The sequence below is a fragment of the Thermoascus crustaceus genome (assembly GCF_041956765.1).
Source record: "Thermoascus crustaceus strain CBS 181.67 unplaced genomic scaffold VTN00scaffold_6, whole genome shotgun sequence".
Taxonomy (NCBI): domain Eukaryota; kingdom Fungi; phylum Ascomycota; class Eurotiomycetes; order Eurotiales; family Thermoascaceae; genus Thermoascus; species Thermoascus crustaceus.
The window spans coordinates 90199-116211 of NW_027192532.1; the positions used below are offsets into that span (position 1 = coordinate 90199).

At 51.5% G+C, this 26013-nt stretch overlaps 7 protein-coding genes across 7 annotated transcripts; 3 read left to right on the forward strand and 4 right to left on the reverse strand.

Annotated features, from left to right (window-relative positions):
- Window positions 1–423: 423 nt before the first annotated feature.
- Window positions 424–2651, reverse strand: VTN00DRAFT_8413 (uncharacterized protein; the record flags this gene model as incomplete). Its single annotated transcript, XM_069435265.1, has 3 exons — window positions 424–600; window positions 655–2390; window positions 2444–2651. 3 exons carry the CDS (start codon window positions 2649–2651, stop codon window positions 424–426), a joined length of 2121 nt encoding a protein of 706 aa, XP_069285228.1.
- A 395-nt stretch (window positions 2652–3046) lies between these two features.
- On the forward strand, window positions 3047–3978 carry VTN00DRAFT_8414 (uncharacterized protein; the record flags this gene model as incomplete). Its single annotated transcript, XM_069435266.1, has 5 exons — window positions 3047–3116; window positions 3188–3207; window positions 3268–3294; window positions 3372–3563; window positions 3631–3978. 5 exons carry the CDS (start codon window positions 3047–3049, stop codon window positions 3976–3978), a joined length of 657 nt encoding a protein of 218 aa, XP_069285229.1.
- Window positions 3979–5165: 1187 nt separating this feature from the next.
- VTN00DRAFT_8415 (uncharacterized protein) lies at window positions 5166–6808 on the reverse strand (the record flags this gene model as incomplete). The annotated part of the gene is made up of 3 exons (XM_069435267.1): window positions 5166–5424; window positions 5493–5592; window positions 5710–6808. The coding sequence occupies 3 exons, from the start codon at window positions 6806–6808 to the stop codon at window positions 5166–5168; spliced, it is 1458 nt and encodes a 485-aa protein (XP_069285230.1).
- Window positions 6809–8324: 1516 nt separating this feature from the next.
- Window positions 8325–10388, reverse strand: VTN00DRAFT_8416 (uncharacterized protein; the record flags this gene model as incomplete). The annotated part of the gene is made up of 5 exons (XM_069435268.1): window positions 8325–9156; window positions 9219–9668; window positions 9728–10021; window positions 10081–10169; window positions 10266–10388. The coding sequence occupies 5 exons, from the start codon at window positions 10386–10388 to the stop codon at window positions 8325–8327; spliced, it is 1788 nt and encodes a 595-aa protein (XP_069285231.1).
- A 1493-nt stretch (window positions 10389–11881) lies between these two features.
- Window positions 11882–13926, forward strand: VTN00DRAFT_8417 (uncharacterized protein; the record flags this gene model as incomplete). Its single annotated transcript, XM_069435269.1, has 4 exons — window positions 11882–11995; window positions 12072–12195; window positions 12256–13805; window positions 13879–13926. 4 exons carry the CDS (start codon window positions 11882–11884, stop codon window positions 13924–13926), a joined length of 1836 nt encoding a protein of 611 aa, XP_069285232.1.
- A 626-nt stretch (window positions 13927–14552) lies between these two features.
- VTN00DRAFT_8418 (uncharacterized protein) lies at window positions 14553–18650 on the forward strand (the record flags this gene model as incomplete). Its single annotated transcript, XM_069435270.1, has 1 exon — window positions 14553–18650. One exon carries the CDS (start codon window positions 14553–14555, stop codon window positions 18648–18650), a length of 4098 nt encoding a protein of 1365 aa, XP_069285233.1.
- Window positions 18651–23912: 5262 nt separating this feature from the next.
- VTN00DRAFT_8419 (uncharacterized protein) lies at window positions 23913–25928 on the reverse strand (the record flags this gene model as incomplete). Its single annotated transcript, XM_069435271.1, has 3 exons — window positions 23913–25016; window positions 25067–25784; window positions 25840–25928. The coding sequence occupies 3 exons, from the start codon at window positions 25926–25928 to the stop codon at window positions 23913–23915; spliced, it is 1911 nt and encodes a 636-aa protein (XP_069285234.1).
- Window positions 25929–26013: the final 85 nt, after the last annotated feature.

Below are 26013 nucleotides of genomic sequence, written 5' to 3' on the forward strand. Positions count from 1 at the left end.
AGTACACGAGGAGAACGAAGGGTAAAAAAATACGAACCACAGGATGGGATGCATCGAATGAAAGCCACGATAGCATGCAAACCCTATGCACGCCAGCCCTTATTCCAAACCTGCGGCCGGATATAAGTGAAAGTTAAATTCCTGCCGGTGATCAGGGCAATCAGGGACATGTTCAGTAAAAAAATCACGGTACTCGACGGCAAGAAAATGAAAAATAGACCAGAGAAAGCATTAGAAGGGTTATGTTCGCTCACGTCTATGAAATGATCTCGAAGAATAGCCGAACAAAAGGAAAAGAAATCGCTCCTGACCAGGACACAAAGGGAATCATAGAAAAGCCCGAATGGTGCAGGGAATCACGATCAGTATTAAAACGAAATTTAAAAAAGAGAAAAGGGAGAAATAATAGAGGGATGGCCAGAATTATTCAATCCTCTTCTTGCCTTCCTCCATATAGCCCAGACGAGCATTGCTGTAACCGCGCTGGTGTCTCCTCGATGGCAGCCACTGGCCGATAACCTTATCGGAGCGCGCGTGGATCAAAGCATCCTGGTATCCTTCTGTGGCCTCGGTAGGAGTGTTGAGTTTCGGCCAGTTGACCTGCAATTGGGTAATGTAAGCATAAAGCACAATAAAGGAGTTTGTGAAACTTACATAGAGCATGCCATGCGCATAGATAAAGCGCAGACAATATCCACCAACAACGGTCCAGAAAATGACAAACAGCCTCAATGGCCAGGCTGCCGAATCAGGCAAGCGTCGAGTAAACGTGGCCACCAGAATCATGAAGATGCTTGCGGCAAGGATGTAGGGGATAGCTTGGATGATAATTGGTCTGCGGTCGACAAAGAGCAGCAAGCCCCCGAACCGAGAATCTGGAGGAAGATAAGTGCCAAGGAAGAGGTCGAATGCATCTTGCCGAGGGCCATCCATGAAGTTGTTGCGCACGTATCTTGTGACTGAGTTGTTAAGGTCTTGCAGCATCCCAGCACGAGTACGCTGACCAGTTCGCGTGAAATCGGTCTTCAGAGCCCCGGTGCCTGAATACGCTTTCGAGACGACGTCAGCATTGTCAGCCCACATGTTACGGAACATATTCTCAAACTCCGGGTCATCGCTCGCAGATTCTCCGGGTCGAAGGATTCCAGCATCGACCAACTGACGCGTCACCGCCCAACGTGCGAACATAGTCTGGACCACGTTCGTCCGGTCCAAACAGTCCATGCAGTTTGTCCGAACGACGGCCGTCTGGAGGGATCGAATGTCCAAGCCGCCGCTGGGTTCGCCTGGGTTCTCAACACCCCGGAAGTATTGTCCCCGCATGAGTCCGTCGGTCAAACGATCCAGCAGCAGCTGTGCTCGGTGCCACTGCAGCCCCTTGGTTTCGCTGTGGAAGTCAAAGTAGACGTAGTGCAGACGATCCATTTCCTGTCTTCTCTGTCCGGGGTCGACAGTATGCACCCTTTCGGAAGTTATGGAATCGGCCTCGGTAGATTCGGTGGACGAAGACACCAGAAGGCGGACCAGTTGTTCGTATGCTCTCTTAACCCGCTCCTCTCTGCCCTTCTGGTTCACCAAGTTCACAAGGAAGTTTTCCCCATAGATTCTGATCTGCTCAGAGAAGTGCTTCCGTGCAGCTTCAAGAGCCGTCTCTACACTCCGGACATGGAGCTTGGGCGTGTATTGGAGGTTGTTAATCTCTGCCCAGTACACGGGGACACTTCCTCTTGTCTGAACGAAGGAAAGAACTTGCAGATCCCGGCCTGCGCCATCTCCCTTCCCACTCTGCATCGTTTCACCGGCGGCGAAGCCGGACAGACCTCCGGGTGAGTCGTTCAAGATCACCACTTGCTCCGTCTCATTGTAGTTAGACACGTGACCGTGTTCATCTATACCACGGGAGAAGTATCTGGTTCCTCCTCTGTGCCTTGACCGTCTGGTAATGAGCGCGAAGGTGAACGGAGTCGACTTGACTTTCGTAGAGGTGATACGCATCATCCCGAACATAACCGGTAGGATGAACGGGTCAACTCCAGGCTGCTGGCCATAGCGCACTCCAGTCGTGTCATTTTCTCCCTGGCGGAAGTCGATCAGGTCGGACTGGATGAAGCGGTTCCAGAAGAACCGGTCGTCAGCTCGTTTCCACATAGGGAGGCTGAGATCGCTCTGCGACTGCCGTTGGAAACTGTTGGTAAGGTCCAGGGAGTACGAGAAGTACATTGGCCCGGTACGCAGAAGATCTTTCAACATCGACAGGTAGGTATCTTCATCTCTGTCGTGCAGAGGACGCTCGCGGAGCGGAAGGAATTCAGTGGCTGCAACCCTGTAGACCATGTGGCCGCGCAGCCTCCCCATGGGCTGGGCCTTGGTTATCACTATGATATACTTGTCTGTTGGACGTCAGCATCACCATTTTCCCCGTAGACCCTTGGGCTCAACGTACCAAGCTTGAGCTTGATGATACCAAGGATACCAGCAATGCTGGAGACACGCTTGGCACCCAGGAGAGGGCCATCGTTGAGCCGTAAGTCTCCGGTGGGACGCTCGACAACGAGAGTGGGAGAGTTAGGCGACGATGGAGAGGTGAATGCATAATGGGACGGGGAGGCATGGAGATTAATATCACGAAACGGGGGGACGGGACGCGCCATGGTGGGCAGCGTCTACGAGGCCAGTCTCAGGGACACCGGGGTCAGTGATGAGAGATGCCGTGAGGCCAGGATCAATGCATAGTGAGAGAGAGGAAGAGTAGCACGGGGAGGTTGGCCAGGCCCTGCTTGCTGTTCGTTTCCAGTAGTAATACGACTCGTTGTATCCACGCCGCGTTGCACCGCCCCGCAGGACCCTGTGTGGCTGAGGCCCTTCGTCATCCGCGGCCCCTGCAGCGCAGGCCGCCATCATCGTGCTCCAACTCCAACCTCAAACTCCCGGATCCGTCTCAGCGCCCGTGCAACAGACCGCCACTGACCTAGTTCTAACTGACTCCATCCGCTGATCTCGTTTCCTGACCCCTTCTTCTTTCATCTGCTCTCTTGAGCACAAGACCATGGCTTCGAGAGCGCCCGCAGGTGCCCGTCCGGGCGCGAGATTCGCCCAGTTTAAGCTCGTGCTGCTTGGTCAGTAGCCATCTTTCTTTCGCCCCACTGGATTATCGACGCGGATGAACTGACGTAGCTATGTTCCATAGGAGAATCTGCTGTTGGAAAAGTTAGAGCCACTGCTTCCCATGTGTCGCTGTGATATTAGCTGCTGACCGCTGTCGTACAGAGTTCGCTGGTTCTGCGATTCGTCAAAGTGAGTCCAGACGCCCGCTGATCTCGAGAAAGGTCAACGTCTACCATCTGGGGGCGATCGCTATTGACACAGCTTAGGATCAATTTGATGACTACCGAGAATCCACCATCGGTGCTGCCTTCCTTACACAGACCATTTCGCTCGACGAGAGCACGACAGTCAAGTTCGAGATTTGGGATACCGCAGGCCAAGAGAGATACAAGTCCCTGGCGCCCATGTACTACCGGAACGCCAACTGTGCCGTTGTTGTCTACGATATCACTCAAGCTGTAGGGCTCCATAATGCACTGCTACCTTACATTGACGCAGGCTGACATGTCAAACTTTCGGGTGCAGTCGTCTCTTGACAAGGCCAAGTCGTGGGTGAAGGAACTCCAGCGACAAGCAAATGAGAACATCGTCATCGCTCTTGCAGGCAACAAGCTCGACCTTGTCACCGAAAATCCCGACAAACGCGCCGTCCAGACCGCCGACGCCGAGGCGTACGCTCGCGAGGCCGGCCTGCTCTTCTTCGAGACATCCGCAAAGACCTCCGCGAACGTGCGAGAATTGTTCACCGCCATTGCGAAGAAGCTCCCTCTCGACCAAGCTGGCCCGCGCCATCTTCGCACCCAGCCCCGCCCCGGCGTGGACTTGCGGCCAGAGGCGCCTGGCACCCAGGGAGCCGGTACCTGCAATTGCTGAGTGTTGTGCCAACGATGTATCCTTGCTGACGGTCTCGATTTTTTCCTTTTCCACGAATGCTTCTTTTCTCTATATGCGACAGACACGATGTCTTCTGACCCAGCTGTGACTTGGAACCGATTCATTGAGTATGGTGGTACGACGCCACAGATTGATCATGATCAGAAGGCTGGTGGTATTCTTTTAATGCTGGTTGCGATGACTGAAATTCCGAAAGAGAGACGAGCAGGGCTGCTCCATGTGTTGATTTGCTACGTCGAATACAGCGATTCATAGTCAACGCCTAAATTTTCTTTTCCTCTACATTTTTTGTTCCTTTCTTCTTTTCCCCCCACACGCCTTCAACTGATGCCAGGGGTCTCGCGTTACCATCGCCACCACGCAACGCAAAGGGTTCATCAGATCGCAGTCAAGGGTTCATTTCGCATTCCAGAAACTAGACCGTTTGCTGCAGGCCTGCCTTTTGTTTATCATTTCGACATGTCCTTCCCTGTTTTTCTTGCTTTCCCGGCGCTCTGCGTTTCCCTGCTAGTTTGTGTGTTGGGTCAAGTTCTTCATGTTTCTCAATCATCGCTTGCTAAGTAACATGTTACCCTTCCTGTCAACTATTATCAGAAACCCTCAAATACGGTATATCTTCAAATCTAGCTTTTTCTTCTTCTTTCTGCTCGGTTTTGATCAAAGTCTGGAGTCCAAGTAGTAATGCTCCAGCAGACTCTGGTCTCCGTTCTTTCCAGTCAGGTAAGTAAGAATCTGTATATATTGTCACGTGATTCGTGAGGTAAGCAGTAGACATTCTTTCTCCACTCGGTCATTTATTCTTATGTCTCCTCTTACTTCGGTGATAAGATGTCCTGGCTTGAAATTGGAGGGATTTTAGGGTACTGTCTGTGTGGTAGCGAGTAATAAATTTTGGATCAGACAGGATATATATCATCTGCTGACGGCTGTAGTGCTGATATAGATATATTCCGTGAATGCTTAGGTAGTTCACATTGGCCAGATGCGGATTTGCTTTAGCTTCAGCGAGAACACGCCGGTATACAAATCCCAATTCCTTCTCATACGTATGCATATATATATGTACAGACAAAACACCAGCATTCAACCCCCAATAAGAAAAATTCCTTCATCTATCCACCTAGGTATCTATGTACATACATCAAATCAAGACCCAGACTTCAAAGTTAAGCCCAAGCCCCAATCAAACTCATCCCAAACGCCCCCAGAAACACCAACACGCACGCCCCCACCCTCCTCCTCCCTCTCAGGATGCGCCAACTCTCATCCGACAGGAAGTCCTCGGACATGAGCTCCACCAGGGACGCGAAGATCAGCAGTCCCGCGGAGATGGCGTTCATCGTGCCGACGAGTAAGAGGCCGGTTTCGGAGTCTGGGTCGTACAGGGTGTGTGTTGCGAGGCCGATGGCTTGGCCGATTGGTGTTCTATAGACAATATGTCAGTAGGGGGGTTTGGCGGAGGGGGCAAAGGGAGAGGGTTGGGTTGGACTTACGTGCTGCCATATGCTAATGCCATCATCCAGGGCTGGAGGGCGGAGGGGTTCCATTTCAGAGATGCGATTCGGGAGCCCAGGGCGAGGCCTTCGAATGTCTCTGCAGTAATTTCAGGGGCGGTTAGTATCGAGTCATTTCATTCGAGAAAAAAAAATCAAGCAGTTAAATTTGCGCTCTCCCTGGAGGCATAATGCAAAGAAACTGGGTTCAACTTACGATGAAACGTAATAGCAATCAACAGAACCACAAAATCGCTCCCGATCGAAACACTCAACGCCATCCCGATGAAAACGCTATGAAACAGAATCCCCATCTCCAAAAGCATGCATTGCATCAGGGACTTTTGCCGCTTTTGCTCCGGTGTCAGGGGCTGCAACTCGATGCTGTCCCCAGCACCGTCATGGCTGTGCTTATGTCGGTGATTATCATTATCATCATTATTATCGTTACTATTATCATGATTATGGCCACCGTCGACGTGATCGTCGTCGTTGTTTGCCAGTGAGTCTTTTTCCTTCTTCGGGGAGATATTCTTATTATCGGATCTGCAGGTGGATATCTGCAGCGCTTCCTCCTCGATCTGATCGAGCCGTTCGTCTTCCTCGCCCATGCGCTGCAGTTCACGGCCGACACTGGTCTTCCGGCCGCGGAGAGGGCCAAGATGGCGGAGAACACCCAGTGGGATGTGAAATGAAGTGCTCTTCTCGTCAGATGGAGAAGCTTGGTTTTGGTCGTATTCACCGTTTGAGTCCTCGTTATGCGCCTGCACAGGACGGCTATCATCTCGCCTCCTGGAAAGCGTAGCCCCGGTCCGATCAGCACGACCCTGCGCAGGTACATCTCCCCCAGGCATGGTGCTGGAGGACATATTCACCGGCCTCGCAGCGCACGCATGCTGCCCGGGACTAAAAACCATCTCAATCACCGTAACCAGAAACACGGCCGCGAGCGCAATCGCGCCCGGCATGGCCGGATAATCATCCGTCCAAAAACCCGAAAGACATGGATCCGTCAGGGACAGAAATGCCGTGGGCAGCAGATGCACGAACGCCGTCGCGATCAGAACGCCCGTCCCGAAATGACGGGCCAGGAACAAAAACGACGAGGGGATCCGCAGGCGCGGGAACCGGATCACGATGAGCGGGAATGCGCAGGCGGACGAGGAGACAAAGAGGATGATGAAGAGAGCGCCAACGTGGAGGGGGGTATCATAGCCTGGGGATCTGCCCAAGTTACCACCGCCGCAGACTGATGGGTCGGCTGCGGCGCGCCTCGATAGAGATCGGGCCATCTGTGAGGTTCGGGAAGTCACCATGATGATTGACAGGTGCTGCAGTTGTATACAAGTCAGCAACCATATGCACCTCATATACCTAATCACCACCAGCGCGTCGATCTCGCGATTTCCGGGGGGAACAGTCATGGGAATCATAAGTCTCAGTCTCTCACCTTTGATGCCCCGCACTCAGCACCAATTATGGTAACTTCTCGCAGAGTTGTAAAATATCAGCTTTTATGCCCGAGGTCCAGCACAGACGAACGCGACATAGGTACATCCAGACAGATCAATCAGATCAAATCAATCGACGACCGCAGCGGAAGATCAGGACCTTTCCCTATTCGTCCACTCTGACCCTTGTATCCGCCTGCCAGTAGCGACCATCCCTATCTACTACACCACCAGGAGGTATAGCCATCCAGCTTGTACTGTACTGTACCAGAGAAGGTAATAACGGCAGAAAAGAGAACTGAAACCCAGCGAGAGACGTTGCCAATTCACGAGTAAAAGAACTATGAGAAAAACAGGTTCAGACAGACATGTCTCATGCAAGTTGGTCCTGCGAATTTTCCCGGACCTCTCAAAGCCTGCCAAGCCGTCAATGTCGTCAGTCGACTTTAGCCCGGGATTGATTGCCCTAGCCCCATGTTACCTAAGGTAGGTAGGAACGGCTAGGTAGACCGGGCGGCACGTCAGGTTACTTTTATAGCAAGAGGGAAGATTCGGGAGTTTAAGGGAAGACCCGTGGAGACGAGACGAAGCGTTCCAGGTTCCAAGCCAAGCCCCAAGGTCCCTCCAGCGGACGTTACCGTGGCTCCGTATATATATATATATATATATTATTTTTTTTTGCTTCTCCGCAGGTGGGAAATAGTAATAGTAATCTATGGGGACGTCATGATCACGCTGAAATATATACCACGCAGTACACATGCAGTCTTGACTTAACCACCCGCAGCCAGATATCATCTCCTCTCTCAGATGACCAGCCTATGGGCACCAGCAAATGCTTAGACACGCCGCGACTTCTTCCATGGCCGCAGCCGCAGATCCTGATCGGGTGGAAGGTCCCTGAAGCGCGCTCAGACCTTGGTGGAAACAAAAAGCAACACATCATTTGAACATCCAGTCACATCAGCCCTTGAGCGACTTTCTTTTTCAGCCAACGGCAACCGAGGAGAAAAACGTGCGAGTGATCCGCCAGGCCGACGACTTTCCCCCCGCGTGGAGCATCGACGTCGCGCAACGCCACAGCGTCGTTTCCACCCGTTGCTCCCTTTCGGCGCTTTGCGGGCTTGGCATGTCTTCCGGCGGTGGAGAGACGCAATGATCGCGATGACTGGTCCCGGGCCGGTCTTGGCGTGCTGCGTTCGGGGCTTAGGGCTCAGGGCTCAGATGTGGTAGGGCGGTCCCGTCTGCTTTGGCTACTCCAAGGTACCTACGCAAGGTGTTTGTGACTGGCGAACAACCAATTATATCTGATATGATGGAAATATTCATTAACTTTCATTCTGCATCTACATAAGTGTCATAACATCTTCTCGCACATCCATCATGCTTTCACCGCCTTCTTCCCCTTCACGCCATTGGCATGGTGATGGCCATGACCATGGCCATGACTGTGATTGTGTCCGTGGCTGTGGCCCAGATGCTCACTGATGCGGTGCTTACCGCTCGTCTTATCTGGGAGCTCACATGCAGCACCGTCCTCATCCTCAACTTCGAAGGCAGGCCATGGCTCCCAGCCGTCCTCCCACATGCGGCCAAGCTTCTCCGCCTTCTCCTCTCTGGACTTCTTCTTGTCCTTCATGACCTTCTCCCACTGGGCCATTTCCTCGTCATTGAGGAGGCACTCGTTCAGCAGGGACGTGATCTGCTCGGTGTTGATCCCTTCGCCGATGAACACGATCTCCTGCCTGCGGTCACCCCAAGGCCCGCTGAAGTCACGCTCGATGGACTCGTAGACGTCTTTGTCCTCGGGCCACATCTCGCGAGGGACTTCCGCGAACCACGGGCCACCGCATCCAAGTGTCAGCATGCCACCTGCCTGGCTCCATTCTCCAAACTGGAGGGGACGAGTAGCAAGCCAGTAGAAGCCCTTTGAGCGGAGAACAGGACCGAAGGCGGGGTGAGCTCTCTTGTTGGCCAAGATGGTGGCCGGCTCAGGCTGCTCAAAGTCCTCGATGTCGTCGACTTCCTCATCACTTTCTTCCTCGTTCTCATCAGTCTCCATCTGGTCGTCGTCACCTTCTTCGTCTTCTTCATCCTCTTCCTCGTTCACTTCTGAGTTCTGAAGAACAATGAACTTGTCATGGAGGAGAGCAAACAGACGACGTGGGTGGAATGGCCTTCGAGCGGAGTAGACAAAGTTGTTGATACCGTACCTTCATGCAACGCACGATGGTTAGTAATGCTTTGATAGATCTATTCCATCGTGCGGACTTACTCAAGAGTCTCGGGCGTTGGCGCCATCCTCTTGCCCACGCCGGTCTCTCGGATGGTCATCTCGTGCAAGCTCCTCAGCCATCCGGCTCCTGAGGCTGCCTTGATGAAACTGAACTTCCCTGTGTTCACAATCTCTCTGACGTCGACCTTAGAGTAGCTCGTCTCCAGGAGCTTGGCATCAGGGTTAAGCAGCTTCACCAAGTTCCTGATTCGAGCACGCGTGGCCTCGTCGACGGTCTCGATCTTGTTGACGATGATAACGTCCGCGAACTCGATCTGATCGGTCATCAAATCCGAGATGGTACGCTCATCCTCCGGAATGATCTCCTCTGAGCCATAGCGGTCGGAGAGGAACTCCGTAGTGTCAAAGTTGGAGAAGAGGTTGAAAGCGTCGATGACAGTCACAGTTGTGTCCAATCTGGCCAGCTTATGCAGGCCGCCGATGTTCGCTCTGTAAGTTCGAGGTCAGTACAAACACCAAGACCTACTACCACAGTGCCATTGACTTACATCTCTTCCAGGATCTTCCTGCTCTCCTCATCTGTGTCCATGCTGTCCTCCTCGACCTCCATCATGGCCGCGGTGAACTCTGCAGTGAATGTCTCTGCCACTTGCATAGGCTCGCTGATGCCACTGCTCTCGATGACAACGTATTCTACTTCCTTCGACCTCGCCAAGCGTGCGAGTTCGGAGAGTAGATCCCCACGGAGGGTGCAGCATATGCACCCATTCTGCAGTTGGATGAGCTTCTCTTTTGTCTGAGAGACTTTGTGGTTTGTTATGAGGGTGGCATCGATGTTGAGTCTATGTCCTATGTTAGCGGAACCTGCATGAAGCGTTCCCAGCGGAAAGGATGAACAGACTTGGCCATGTCGTTGACAATGACGGCAATTCTAAGGCCATGGTCCGGTGACTTGAGGATGTGCTCTAGCAGGGTTGTCTTTCCGCTTCCCTAAAGCGTGAAGCTGTTAGCATCCATGTTGTCCAGCCGAGAGGACATCGTTTCGGTTTGCTGCAGATAAACTTCCACGAGGACTAAGAGACGTACCAGGAAACCAGACAGCAATGTGACAGGCATCTGTCTGATCTCTGAGCCATTCTCCTTCTGCTCTACGCCGTTCGATGTCTTTGCGACATCCTGGCTCGGAGGAGCGTCTGATCTGATGACCATGATGACTCTCTCAGTGGAAGTAGTCCCGATTCAGAAGACTTCCCAAACAGCAGAGAGAAAAATCAACTATACGAATGCTTGAAAGAAAATATATGAAAGAAGAAATCCCCAAAAAGATATTGTGCGCTTAAATACCCACGCCCTCCGGCTCTGACTGGCTCACGATGGGACACAGAGAGGGGCCCATTGTCACAGATGATAACCTGACAACGGCACAACATCGCAGTAGTTCACCCCCAAGGTAGATGAGCCGTATAGATCGAACCGTGGGCTCTCAGGGCCATGTTTGATATACTTGCAAATTGAGAAATGCTAATTGGTTAGGAGGGCACGGGGGGTCCAGGGGACAGGCCCACGGTGCTCGGCGTGGAGGTCCTCCAAGGTACTCGGGACGGGCAGTTTCCTTTCCACGTAGGTCCTCAAACGGCTGCCATCGTAGCGATTATTCGTTCGAGACGACACGCAATGTGGGTTGTTCTCATGGGTAATCATGTATGTGGTGGGGGATGATTTGGTGGATGAGAAAATTGTGGAAAGAGAGGTGAGGTGCCGTAGCAAGGGAGTTTGCTACTGCTTGAGCCCGGCTGGCCGCGCAGCCGATCCGAAGAACAAAAGAAGTATTCGTGCACTCCTGGGGACATCTCGAACTGCGATTCTTCCACAGTTAGGCATTGAACGGAAAGCAGTGGCAGTTAATGAGTTTGCGTGTCCGTATGATTATGAGGAAAAATACATGAATTGTGCTTTCATGTATGCTGCCCTGTGTCATCTAGGTAGATGATATTGGCGCTGTGTCTGAATGCTGGATTGCTCGTCTGACATGAAAGAAGAATGGTAAAAATGAGGCACTTGATTAGCCATCATATTTTGAATCCATGCCAAAAGATATTTAGACGTGAAGCACAGACCAGTAGTCTGACTTATCCTGAAGAAAACGTATATATATATCCACAAGCTCAGGCTGGATGATCACGAGACTCACATATTGCAGGTGTTCTCACGACGTGATCGGTGCATACATAAGAAGTTTGTATATATGAAAGGAACATGGACAGAAGATATATTTGAACACATCTCCTATGGCCATAGTCTGAAGCCATAGCGTGGAAGTTGTGAAGTATGCTTGAAATCGAGGATTCCTGGTCCGGCAGGCGGTTTTCGAGGGCCAGTCGGGCGAGACGTGGTAGACCAACATGGCAGTTCTGCTGGCACGAGAATGTCAACCGCCATGCTCTCTTCCTCACGGCACTCGAAAGAGAGAGAGAGAATGAAGCTCAGGATAGTACGGTTGTACTAAAAATACTTGCTAGTTCTCCAAGCTCGGATCGATCGCGTGTGCGCAGTCTTTGCTCTCAAGGCTACCGCCGCATCGGGTGCGCAGGGATCGTCGGAGCGGATCGTAAAAGCATCATCAAATCTCGGTCCGCATTTTCTCTCTCTCGAACAACATCTCCGCCCACCACACCCCTCTCTCCAAGGCAGTGCAGCCCGCCATGCTGCGCTCCTCGTTCGTGCCGAGCCGGCAGCTGCTCTCCTACCCGGTTCGCCAGCGGGCAGCGACTCAATGGCTGTTCCGGGCTGGTGTCGCCGGCCGGGTGTCCGGTCAGGTACGCATATTTACCTCTATCTTCCCTGCCATTGCTCCCATGCTGTCCATGCTAACCCTCAGCGTCAACTCTCTAGAGATTCTTCGCAGACCCCTCGCACCCTAACCCCAGCTCCGCCACCCCCGCATCCCCCTCGTCAGACTCGACGATCCCGTCAGAGAATGTGCCCAAGGTCCCGCCGAATCCGAACCCGCAGCAGGGTCAGACCTCTCCCCCGTCTTCGATAAAGCCACCAGAGACCACTGCTAAGACCCCTGTAGGGACTTCGACGCCTCCGCCGCCGCCGCCCCCAGTGCGCAAGACCGGCCGCTTCCGTCGATTTCTCCTCTACCTGATCCTCACCTCCGGAATCGCCTACGCCGGCGGTGTTTTCCTCGCCCTCAAGTCCGACAACTTCCATGACTTCTTCACCGAGTACGTGCCCTACGGCGAGGAGGCCGTGCTCTATTTCGAGGAGAAGGACTTCTACCGTCGGTTCCCCAACGCCATGAAGCGTCTCCCTTCGGTGGCCTCCAGAGAGGAAGAGGCCAAAGTGACGATACCCGGCAAGAGCGGAGTGTCTTGGAAGGTCTCGGAGGACGAGAAGGCTGGTGCTGATGTGAGCCAGAAGGGAAGGCACATGAACGCTGTTGCTGCCAATGAGGAGACCCAGAAGACCAACGCTGCTGTTCAGAAGGCCAAGGAGGACAAGGCTGCTAAGGCCGCTGCGGAGCCGAAGAAGGAGGAGCCCAAGAAGCCTGCTGTTTCTCCTATCTCGCTTGAACAGTCCGAGGAGCCGATTGTGCGGGAGCTGGTGGACGTCTTCAACGGTATCGTCTCCGCTCTCAGCGCCGACGCCGCTGCCCAGAAGTACTCTGCCCCGATTGAGAAGGCCAAGAGTGACCTCCAGAGAATCGGTGAGAAGATCGCTGCTCTGAAGACTGAGGCGCAGGAGGCAGCGCAGGAGGAGATTAAGAAGGCTCACGCTATGTTCGACGAGTCCGCCAGAGAGCTGATCCGCCGGATCGAGGAAGCACGCACCGCTGAGGCTGCGCAGTTCCGCGAGGAATTCGAGGCCGAGCGTGAGAGACTGGCCCGTGCTTACCAGGACAAGATCCAGACCGAGCTGCAGAGAGCCAACGAGGTGGCTGAGGCCCGCCTGAAGAACGAGCTGGTCGAGCAGGCCATCGAGCTCAACCGCAAGTACCTGAACGACGTGAAGGAGTTGGTCGAGCGGGAGCGCGAGGGCCGTCTGGCCAAGCTGAGCGAGCTGACCGCCAACGTCAACCAGCTTGAGAAGATGACCACCGAGTGGAACGACGTCATCGACACCAACCTGAAGACCCAGCAGCTCCAGGTCGCCGTTGACGCTGTCCGTTCCGCCCTCGAGCGCTCGGACATGCCCCGTCCGTTTGTCCGCGAGCTCGTGGCCGTGAAGGAGCTGGCGGCCGATGACCCTGTCGTTTCGGCTGCCATTGCCTCCATCAACCCCACGGCCTACCAGCGCGGCATCCCCTCGTCCGCTCAGATCGTGGACCGCTTCCGCCGGGTTGCCAACGAGGTCCGAAAGGCCAGCCTGCTGCCCGAGGACGCGGGTATCGCTAGCCACGCCGCCAGCTACGTGCTGAGCAAGGTCATGTTCAAAAAGGAGGCCTCCCCCGAGGGAGACGACGTGGAGAGCATCCTCACCCGCACTGAGAACCTCCTGGAGGAGGGCAACCTCGACGCCGCTGCCCGTGAGATGAACCAGCTCCAGGGCTGGGCGAGAATACTGAGCAAGGACTGGCTGGCGGACGTGAGACGGGTGCTGGAAGTGAGACAAGCGTTAGAGGTGAGTTGCCTTGACAATCTCGGAATTCTGCATATGAAGTAGATCAGATGGCTAATTCTTTTCTAATCCGCAGGTTATCGAGACCGAGGCACGACTCCAGTGCTTGAGGGTTGAGCAGTGAGATTATTAGAGACACTGCGACGCTCCCTTTTTCTCTTTATTTCCGCATATACAGAACTGTACCTATAGCTGTACTTCTGCTTTACGTAGAGCCAATGCCAGATTTCTTTTGTTAGACGTTTTTTCGTCCGTGCATTTATTATCTCATGAGGAAATATAGTACAGTACAGTACATGCAGTAGAAAATCAAAATCCTGGAAAAATGGTAAAGCATTAATCTTCTAACTTATTTGTTCTGTTTATATAATATTGTCGATTGATCACTACCAGTCACATTGCTGTTGTAGATCATCCTGTTTGCCCTGTTTGCAACCCGCTGATCGACCGGGCCGGACAGACTGTTTCACGCGCCCGCCGCGCCGAGATCCATCCTGGGAAAGGGAAAGGGAAGCTTGTCGCAACGGCCATGCTGCGACACGTCTCCCACTCCTTTGTCTGTCCGCCGGTGACACGGCTCCGAACTGCTGCTATTCCCCATGGTCCTTCGATCGCTCGTGCTGGAACTCGTTCTTCCTGCTAGGTAGTTAAACCGATCTACGTACGGGTTACTTACGCTACTGACGACAGAAAACGGAGACACCCCGAGCCGAACCCGCCCCTGTTGAGTTGCGTTGCGTTGCGTTGCCGATGTCATCGGGGCAGTCAGCTCCAGCGCCAACAACGACGACGACGAACGATGGCCCGGTGAACGTCGGAGAGCAAATACAACAGCAGACTCATCCCCATCTCCCTATTCTCTCGTCTTCGACTTCAAATTCGCCTGGTGCGGATTATAATACTACTACTAATAATAGCAATAATACCGATTCCCAGAAGAGATCGAGATCATCTCCGAGGCCAACGACGTCCTCGTCCACTTTTGCATCTTTATCACCGTCCTCGTCCTCAAAGAGCCACGGCCCGCGACGACATCGATCCAGGTCCAGATCCAATGGCGCTTTCCGGGAGGAAGAAGAGGATACTAATACCAGTACCACGTCCATACCTACACAACCCCAGCCGCAACCACAGCCAATGGAGATAGACGACGGCGGAGGGAGCGGCGGACGCCGTAGCACGAGTACAACAGGCATGAGTATGATGAGCGGGGAGCAGGAGCAGCTGGAGGGGAGCACGCTAGGGAGCAGTTCGCGCGACGGGGAGACCAGGAAACGGAGCGGTCACAGTCAGAGGGAGAAACAGCAGCGGAGGACGCAGAGTTCAAGTGGTACAGGTGGAGGGTTCTTGCTCGATACGGCTTTCCTCACGCCCTCTGCGAGCAAGTTCCTAAGGAGTGGGAGCTTGTATCGGAGGTCACAACCGCACACTCAGCATCAGGCTCACTCCTCTCCTTCTGAGGCTAGTGGTTCGACAGGGTCGGGGTCAGGGAAGCGCAGGGTCTCTGCTGAGGGTCAGCCCGAGCTCGTCGTCCCGAAGAAGAAGTCCCGTCGGCCGTGGCATCGCAACCATAAAGCCTCGCTGGGGAGTTCGCCGTTGGGGAAGGAGGTTACGAATGCTTCTGCAGCGACTGAAGAGACCCCCCGGCATCACACGTCGTTCGATGATACCCATGCCAGATCTGCCTCCGCAGCTACGGATGGTGGTCCGACGATTGGCCTCGACACGGATTCTGCACAGATCGTCAATTTGGCTTTGAACTTGAGCGAGTCGAGGAGGAGGAGCTATCAAGGGCGGTTCGTGTCGAGCCCTATTCCGGGCGGCGGCGGTGGGAGGCGGATAAGTTATGGTGGGCAGCCCCATCCTTCGCAAGGGCATCATCGTGTCTCGGGATACACGGCTCCAGAGGATGGATCTCGCGCCTTTCCCCATTCTACGCAGCAGGTGGGGAAAGAATCGCTCACGCCTGCTGGGTTGGGGTTCAGGACCGTGGACGATGGCTTGCGACAAGTGCCCTATGAGCCCTCACAGGCTACGCTCGCACGAGCGGAAAAGGCTCGTATTCATTTCGAGCTCTTTTTTGAGTATCTGCGGCTGCTTCCTCATCTTCCTCCTTTGCGAACCCCTGAACAAGAACCTGCTAGTGGCGCTGCTTCCCAGACCAGTGATGGTGTTCCCTCGAGTAGGGTCTACAATCCGCTACAAGCTATTCGCAATCGGAAGGTGAGGTTCCGAGAGAAGTGCCCCATCGATACTGAATCCGAGGGGTGGCATGACGTCGCGAGAGTTCACGAATGGGTTAATTCCATTGAGGAGAACCATGGGGATCAGAGATACGAACCTGATCAGAGTGTCTTGCTCCCGCCATTTCAACCTCAACGGCAAGATGATCATCCAGCGGAAGAAAGGCATGGGGATGGGGTGACTTCCTCTCCGGCGTCGAGCCTGCGGCGAGGGAACACTGTGAAGCTTCGACGACCGAGAATCGACTGGATAACGTCACCAGCAGAGCTCTTAGCAGATGCTGCGTGGCTCGAGGATGGAATCAACAAGACTAAAATTGTGGATAAGGACGGCAACAAGCTCTACCCGGAGTCGACTGAGCTCAAGCGTGCTGGCAAGGAGATTTCGAACCCGATGTTGATCAAAGTACCGACTCTCGACCAGCAGGAGATTTCAGGAGAAGAGGTTAGCTCACCTGTTCTACCAAGCTTCCACCATAGCGCACCGCGCGATGCAAGGGGCCGTGGACGCCATAGGCACAGACTGCAGAATTCTCTGCACATCTCAGGGAGTCGGAGCGCTTCAGAGAAGGGCAGGAAATCGAAGTTTCGAAGGTCTGTTATGGGCTCGAGCAGCTCCTCGAGTACCTCCAGCAGTGACGACGAGAGTTGGCGCGGCAGAGGCCGTTCGCGCTGGGGCAGACGGCTCAACAGCAAGCTTGAAGGTGCGATACTCGATAAGAGGATATCTGACCTTCGGGACCAGGAGTCGCCCAGCTCACCGAAATTTGGCGAGTTTTCTGGCGATGATGCCTCGAAGCGTATGGCGTCCGCCCCGATACAGGCTTCTCAACTTCCTTCCCCAGAAACGCGACTGGACAATGGCGGACAGGGACTTGATCCGCCTAGGGGGTCGATCTCGTCGGCGGCCAGCACCGGGGACAAGGACTACCTTCGAACGTCTATGGACAGCACAGCTCCAAACTCACCGTCGTATGCTGGCTACTTCCCCAGCATTGCGGTCAATCTATCACCGCCTTCCAGTCGGTCGCCGTCACCGGCAAGGAAGGCTTTGCCACGGATGAGAGGTCCTTTCCATGAGCGAAATAGGAGCAGACGTCTGAATAAACTGGAAGCCGTTGGACCGACTGACGAAAGCTCGCCTGAGCCTAACGCGTTACAAAGGAAAGAGACCGTCGATATTGATCCGCTTGAGCGTCTCGAATCATCCGAACTGACCCCTGTGCCCGATCGTCTATCTTCTGATGTGCGACCTTCTGAACTGCGAAGGATGGGCAGTACCAAGGGTCAAAAGCCCTTTGGCTTGCAAGAGTCCAAGCTCCGTGGAATATTCAAGGGAGGACGGATCGCTGAGATTGTTGGAAACGAGGTTTCTAGAGTGGGAGACCTTATCTGGAAGAAGGACTCGTCGCTGGGCCAGTTGCGGAGGTCGTCGACGTCAAGTGATGAGTCTGATTATCGCGATTCGGATCGTGAGAAGGGGCCTACTGGTGATTCGAAGTCTGGTTCGAAGGCGCTTTTGAAACACCTGCCGACTTCCTCGGACGAGGGAGGCCAGCAGTCGAGAAGGGAGACGGAGGATTCCTCCAAGTCCTTTATGCCAAATCTTCCGACTTTCACCTCTCCGTTTAAGCAAGATGAGGGCGACCCTCGCAAGTCGTCTGATCTTCAAATTGGCGTCGATTCTCAGCAGTCATCAGCCCGCGATGGTGGCCGTACCACAAATGCTGAGGTCTCACGTACGAGGAACACGAATGCCGGCATGTTCATGGGCGACAACAGGCGTGGTTGCGGCCTGGAGCCTGCGTTGGACATTTTCCGTGAGCAGAATCGGCCCAAAATCAAAGATCCTTCGGAACCATTCAGTCTCACTCGTCCTCCTGTTACTGGTCTTGCGAATGTCGACTCGCGCAAGCGACGCCCCACGCTGTCGGAGGCCACACGTTCCTGGAGCATCTCTGACCGCAGCGTCACTGCACTATCCACCGCCGATCAGAACCTCGCGGACAAGCGGGAGATTGAGCGTGTGCGGGCCCTGCTTCTCACGTCCGGGGTCAAGGCCCGTGAGATCTGCCGCAGACAAGAAACTGTCCGCAGCGCCCCGGCCGAGTTCCTCATCAAGAGCTTAGCCAACAACGCCAATGCTCTTATCTCACGAGTCCCTCAGATCGAAGAATTCGACCTCGCAGCCCGCAACCTCGTCCAGACTTTCGAAACCACCAAATCCACCTTCCAGCACTCCATGACCTGCTTCTCAACTATGACTTCTCCCTCACTGAAAACCGAGCTCGAGAACCTTGAGAGTCTGATCAACCGGTCCCTGACGCCCCGTGTGCGTGCGGCCGCAGCGGACGCTGAAACTCTGTCCACGCAGCTCAACACGACAAGCACGCTCGCCGTGAAGCAACTCAGCGACGCGTTGGATAAAGGCATCAGGAAGCGGAATCGCAGGTTCAGATGGGTGAGGCGCGTCGGATTCGTGCTGCTCGAGTGGGTGGTCGTGGGTGTGATGTGGTGGGTGTGGTTGATCGTGATGATGTTCAAGATCACCAGGGGGATCTGGAGGGGTGCGGTTTCGGGGATTAGGTGGGTGTTGTGGCTGTAACCCGGTTGCTTCACATGGCTCTTCCTTTGGCCGTGCTTCCTCCCCTGATCGCTACCGTCAAGGTACGACTTCTACGAGGACACTGTACCACTTCCCTCTTATTCCACCATATCCCTCTTCTGTTTCTCTGCATACTATAAATATGTCTATTTTATTATTTTGTTTTTTTCTGCTTCTTTCCTGCATTCCAGGACACGTTTATACCCCACTGCGCGAGTTATGCTTGTGTTGTTTTTGTCTCCGTTTCAGTTTTGGTTGTTTCGGTTATTCTCTTTAACCAGATAGAATGTATTTTAATGAGGCTGTTTGTATTTAACGTAATCAACCCGCGAACCCCCCGAGCCGTTCGCCTCCTTTCCCTCGACGCGATCCATACCAATCAACCACCAACATGTCCACCAATTCAAATAAAAAAAAAGCTCTTATCAAGAATGGCGAATCTTATTAGCCATTGGAGCATTGGAAAAGGTCAAATTTCAAGTATCCGAGCTGCTGCACGCGTATATGATGTCCCTTGCTCAACTCTTTGTGACCGGCTTTGAGGGTGTACTGTTCGACAAGAATCTCGACCTATAAATCAAAATTGACTTCTACTGAAGAGGATACACTTGGTCAATGGATTATCTCTATAGATCAATGAGGAATGGCTCCTCGGCCCTCCATGGTACAGCAAATGGCCAATATTCTTCTTGCTGAGTGAGGAACATCACCTACTCCATCAACTGTTGGCAAGAACTGGGTTTATAAGTTTCTTTAGCGCCATGATAGCCTTATTAAGTATTCTCAGAAATACAGTGATCAGTGTGCACAATGTGAGGATCTAAAGAGCATTCAAGAATGGGTTCAGTGTGTACAACAGACAATTGAGCAGTATGGCATTATGGAGGAAGATATCTACAACTCTGATAAGACTGGCTTTGCAATAGGTATAATTACAACTGCAAAGGTGATTACTAGAGCTGAGGATGCTGGTTGTCCAGTTGTTATGCAGCCTAGGAATTGTGAATGGGTTACAGCTATTGAAGTAGTCAGTTTATCTGGATGGGCTCTACCACCAATGATTACCTTTGCAGGCAAGGCACATCAAGCATTATAGTTCCAAAATACTCAATTACCTTATGACTGGGTAATTGGAGCCAGTGAGAATAGCTGAACTAATAATCAACTAGGTCTCCAATGGCTACAGAAGATTTTTGAGCCTCATACCAAGAGTCATACAAAGTGTAACGGCGGACCTAAGACTTCTTAGGCGGAGGCTCGTTGGGTTTATCTTGAGGACAGAAAGCAAGAGAAAGAGATGAATGAATAGGCCGTTACTAGCAATGTTACCTATCAGGATTGCTATTTGAGTTGACCACAGGGTCCTAATCCCCATGGTTAAGGAGTGTCTTATATACATGCTGAGTTCTGCCCGGAAATACCTATCCGGTGGATCATGACTATAGATGGATCAAAGAATCCAGATGGATCATTTTAATCCATTGTCACATGATAGGATCCCCCCCTTGTCTGTCCTGCTCATGGTCTCTAGGCTGTGCTGTAACACAAAGGGGCGATACTGAATGTTAATTCTTGATCGTTATAAAAGCCATTTAACACCAGTATTTGACTGTTTTTGTGCAAAAAGCCTCATTATTCCAGTTTGAATGCTAGCTTATTCTTCACATCTCTTACAGCCTTTTGGATGTTGGCTGTTTTGCAATTCTCAAGCAATCATATGGCTGCTTGATTGAGGGGAGCATGCAGCTTGAGATCAATTATATTAACAAGTCAGACTTCCTTGTGGCATACCAATAAGCTTGGATGGAGGCATTCAAATCAGATAATATTTGCAATGGATTTGCAGCCACAGAGTTAGTTCTACATAATCCTAATAAGGTTCTTCTACAGCTTTATATTCAACTTAAGACTCAACACCTCCAGGAAGCAGTCACAGCAGTCTACAGTCTACTTGGGTGCCTGAGACCCCTCATAATATTGCAGAACTACACTGTCGATCTACTGTAATCAAGGCTTTACTCAAACGCTGTACACACAGCCCTCCAAGCCCAATAGATTAGGCTTTGAACCAGCTTATCAAGGGCTGCCAGATGGCAATGTATAATGCTGTTCTTCTTGCTAAAGGAGAACCAGGATCTACAGGCTGCTAATGAGAAACAAAAGCAAAAACAAACAAATTCATCTGCCCTAGTATCTCAGGGGGCATTCTTACTATACAAGAGGGTCAATGCCGTGCAGGGGCTGTTGAGAAGGAAGCTCTGGAGGTTAGCAAGGAGGCATCTTCTCAGTCAAAACCACACGCCCCTGCGCGATGCAGCATATGTAAGGCGAGTGAACATAATTCTCGTATATGCCCACAGCGCTATACTACTGGATAATTTCATTTATAAGGTGTTTTATAAAGAATTGTGGCTTATATAAAGAATGGAAGATTGTGTATAGGTAGGAGGCGAACGGCTCGGGGGGGGGGGGGGGGCGCGGCTCGCGGGTTGATTACGTTATATCATTATATTCTCTTATATCAGATCTTGTCTCTCTCCCTTGTTATTAAACAGGGAGAAAGAGAGAGGGAGAGAGACGGAGATGCTCAGTTGACTAATCAATCGATCGATGAATGGTCTTTTTACCTTCCTTTGTGCTGAGCCAGTAATTACTTGTAGGCAAGAAAAGAAGCAACTAATGTGCTAGGTATCTATATATCTTTCTACCTACCTGTAAATCGAATACCAGAACAGAACGGTAGAAAGCATCTTCCTCTTCTTCCATGAGGATGAACCTTTCCTACCGTCCTAACATATCCCCGCCCAAGCCCAAGGCTACGTTGCGCTGCATTGCAATTACAATTGCTACGGAAAGTTGAGAAAGAAACTGGACAACAGACAGGATAGGATAGACCTGTAAAAAAGTTTTCCACTCACTGACTTGAATGTCCCTTTTTTTTTCTTTTTCTTTTAATCCCGGAATCTATTATTGATTGATTGGTTTGTTGGTTGATCAAGAGGTTCTGTCTGACCTTCGATTCCGTCTTCGAACCGCATGGAAGATTATGTTGTGTCCCTTGGTAAAAAGTGGAATGAACAGAGTAGACCGATAATTTTGGGTTTCGCTCCTTTCAACCAGGTAGGTAGGTATATGCTGAATCTCCAAACCACGCCATCTGTCCAATCTATCTCCTGCCTACCTACCTAGCTACCTACCGACCTACCTACAACATCTCTAACCTGCTTCCTCCCTCCCCCAAGGTTTCTTTCTGTCAGCCAAATATTACCACTATAACCTAGTGGCATGCCAAGAGACCTATCAGCCTAGTCAGCACACGCCGATTCGGATCTGCAGAAGGTCATAGTCCCTCCAATAAAGGAATCATACTGTCTATACCCGAAACCGCCTATTTTCCTTTGTTATATCCTTTCATATATCTCGGGATCGTTAAATAAAGAAATATTCGGAAGGTCTTAACCCGTGATTCCATAAGAATAAATAGTCAGTTAGTTAGGTAGATTCGAATAATCAGAGCTTTCATCATCATACCTTCGGATTACTAGGTTCGCTCAGTCTGACACTTTCTTAGGCCCCCACACCGCCCAATCCCCAATTCAAATTCATCATATGATCAGATACCTCTGAGAGGTCCACCCAGCTACTGCCCTGAACTAGTGGACCGGACGATCCTCCCGTATACACATTCTGTCCCTCGAATCCAGAAACGTTGATTGACTGACTTGACATCTTGAGCCTGCGCTCTTCGATATAAGCCAGAAACATATTCGCAATATTATCCATCCCTTGAGACTTTGCCTTGGATAGCGGTGTGTTTCCATGTTCATCTGCGGAGAGAGGATCTACCTTTCCGGTTGAGAGCAACAATTTAGCACATTCCAGTCTAGAATCCAGATCCTTCGGGTGCAAGGTGTAATCCAAATAAGGCAGATTAACTGCATTGGAAAGTGGAGTCCTGCCATATTTATCTCTTGCGTCTGGGTCCACTCTCCCTGTAGAAAGAAGCAACTCCATAATGGAGTTATGTCCACCATCAGCCGCCCATGAAAGTGGAGTCCGGCCATGCCCATCTCTTGAGTCTGGATCCACTTTTCCGGTGGAAAGAAGCAACTCCATCATATACTTTTGTCCTGTCCGAGCTGCACATGAAAGTGGAGTCATGCCATGATTATCTTTTAGGTCTGGATCCACTTTCCCTGAGGAAAGTAGCAGCTTCACGATGGCACAATGGCCCTTTCTAACTTCTTGTAGAAGTAGGGTCTGCCCATGTCTAACTGAGTTTGGGTCAAACTTTCCCGTCTCGAGTAGAAAAGCTGTGAGTGTTATGTCTTCTTTTGCTGCTGTGTATGACAGGGTCTCATCCTTCTGATACTTGCGATCGCGTCCATACTCGATTCGTTTGCCTGGCTGTTCGCAATACTCGGAATAAAGCCTACAAAGGGCACTTCCTGAATCAGGTCGGTCGACCTCTGATTTTAGAATTGCGCAGATCGCGTCCTCACTGCCCGTAGCCAGGGCGGCTAGGAGTGGAGTGCCATAACGGTCTTTCTCTTCATTAGAAATGGGGTCTTGTGAAGGACAACTTCTCATCGAAGATCTAATGAGATCTGCCATATTGTTCTCTGCAAGTATATATAGCAAACTTGCATCCTTCGTATACCGGTGAATATCATACTTTGCAAAGAGATTGTGAAGATTGATCCAATGCAAACGGGGGAAGCTCCGAATGAAATCGTCTTGAGGCAGCTTGCTGTTTTCTGCCACCTCTGCATGGTGCAGCACATTGAGGACTGCGTATTTAAGGAACGGAAACCTGTTTGCTGCTGACTGCCGGAGATTCGCAGATTCCTGTGATAATGCCTTTGGCAACTGTTCACTGTAAACATGGTTGGTGACTTCCATGTTCATGTAGGCAACGCAACACTGCTTCAAGCGCTCATGACTCTGTCCTCGAAAGTTGCTGCCAAGGTCAAACCAAAGTTTGCTGAGTCCGTTTTCTTTGAGCAAAAAGTCCCGGACTGATTCATGGATAAACTGAACTGTTGGGATTTTTGAGTTTGATACTTCCACAAGTCCTTTAGAGGAATTGAGAATAAACCTTCTCATGGCTTCTGGTGTAATTACTTCAGGATCCCATTCCATTACTGCTTCCGGGTTAATGCCAGTGAGAATTGCAAAGTATAGTTCCTCTGGCGTCAATGGTTGTTCCGCAAATAACACCCACTGAATGCACAGCAGCAGCTCATCTCTGTTTTGAGGGCCTCATGTTAAGATATCCCGAAACAGGTCGTGTAAATCTACTGGGATATCTTGAATCCTTTGTTGGAGTGCATGTATGCGGCCGCCGTCATACTCGATATTAAGTATCTCCACAACAAGGACAACCCACATGAAGACTCCAGATGCTTTTTTGAGAAGTTCATCTCGAACATGCGCAGCAAGCCTGCCATGCCCAATTTTCAATTCACTGCCGAGGTAGTTGATAATATCCTGATGGTGCCCCTCTTGGCCCTCTAATATCAGACTCAGACCATTCTTGATTGTGATGTGAGGGTAGTGGCGGCTAGAAAAGCAGACTTGGAAGCGAATGTTGTCTGAGATTGCTCGCTCACCAAGATGCTCAAAAAATGATATCATGTCTCTAATCTGTCTTTCGTCGCATTCATCGAGAGAATCGATATAGCACGTGAGATGGTGCCCTTGAAGACTTATTATTGCGTGCTCGAACAGTTCCTTCAGTGTCTCCACAGTCCACTCATGATGCCCACTGCTGGTCCACATTGTTGCCTCAAGGGTGTCAAAGATGCTTTGAAGCTCTGGGACTTTCTCAAGCAGTTGGAACAGTAAGGATCGATACATTCCAAGTGTTGATTTTTCCAAGCTGCCTCCTCTTGCATTGAAGAAGAAAACAGTGACGACTCTGTCCTTCATTGTTCTCCTGGCATGGACAAGCGCATATTTCATGATAGTGGATTTTCCAGTACCAGGTTTTCCTTTGATCCACAAGAATCCATGATGCTCTACGAGTTTATTAACATCGAGCCAGTCACGGTATTCGGGCTTAGAGAGCAGCCATTTGCATGTTTTCGCGTGGGCACTCTTGAGAGTCAAGAGGCGGGCATCGATTTGATCAAATCCCAGGGAGTTTAGTAGCAACTTCCGCTGGTCTTCGCTAAGTCGTGAGCGTTCCCTTGTTGTGGACTGCTTGAGCGCGGTAACGCAGATACGATTGAGTGTCGCGGCAACTTTTTTATATTCGACATCCTCAAGCCCAGTAAACCGGCACATATCCATATGATTGCCCGCAATATGTTCAGTAGTTTCGATGAGAGGATAGTTGAGATAGGAAGATGCGTCCTCAACAACCTACAAAATTAGGAACAGCGCTGATAGTTGAATCGGGGGTGTGACCATACCTTACGGTTATTAAGGGCCATCACGCCAAATTGTTCCTGAAAAGAATGTATAATCCATTCCCTTTGATGGGCCATGGGGCTGAATTCGTCTCTCAGCTCTCTCAGACGTTCTGAGGATGGCAAGAGCGTATTGACAATTTGCTCATTAGCTTTCCACCCGAGAGCTTCGATTACCTTTTGAGCGACATGCTGCAGAATCCCGCGAGGGTCTGCACCACCATGCGGAGTGCCAAAGAAGATGATGCCAATTGTCGACTCGAATATCTTGTGGAGATAACTTTGACCAATTTGACAGCCATTTGACCGTCGTAGCATCTCCTTGACGATGATCCCCCCCAGACTGTGGGCGATAAATAGCACCGGTCTTGATGCATCTTGCCGTCGTTCCGCCTCCAGAGCAACCAAGAAGTCCCAGGCAATGTCATATACCGTATTTCTGCTCACTGGAGGACCAAGACAGTGCCTGATGTGTGTATCATATCCGTATGTTAGAACTCGAGCATTTGGGACGGTAAGTGGAACTAGATCTCGTGGCCAGTAAACAGCTTTGTGAGGCATGTGCTCCTCTTGGGGAGACTTCCAAAACAGACTGAGTCTTCGAAATTTTGCTGGACGCTCGACAGCTTCGTTATCATATCCATCGCCATGGGCTGTGCCCCCTCGCTTTTGGGTCCAGGTCCATTCGGGATGACCTGTGAAGCCATGGACGAAGACGATGCTTTACTCTGTCAGAATAGAATTAAAGGATAAGGACCTGTGATGTATGCACTTACTCAAGGGAAGGTCCATCCGGATCCACGAGGACTGTTAGGCCATTGGCGGGAATCCGGCATGGAAATCTTGAGCCGCCTAATCCATTCATGTTATTCAAACAGAAATAAAACCGCGTGAGACGTCGACACAAGAGTGACAGAAATGGTTAAGCAGAAGGAAATACTTCCCGCAAT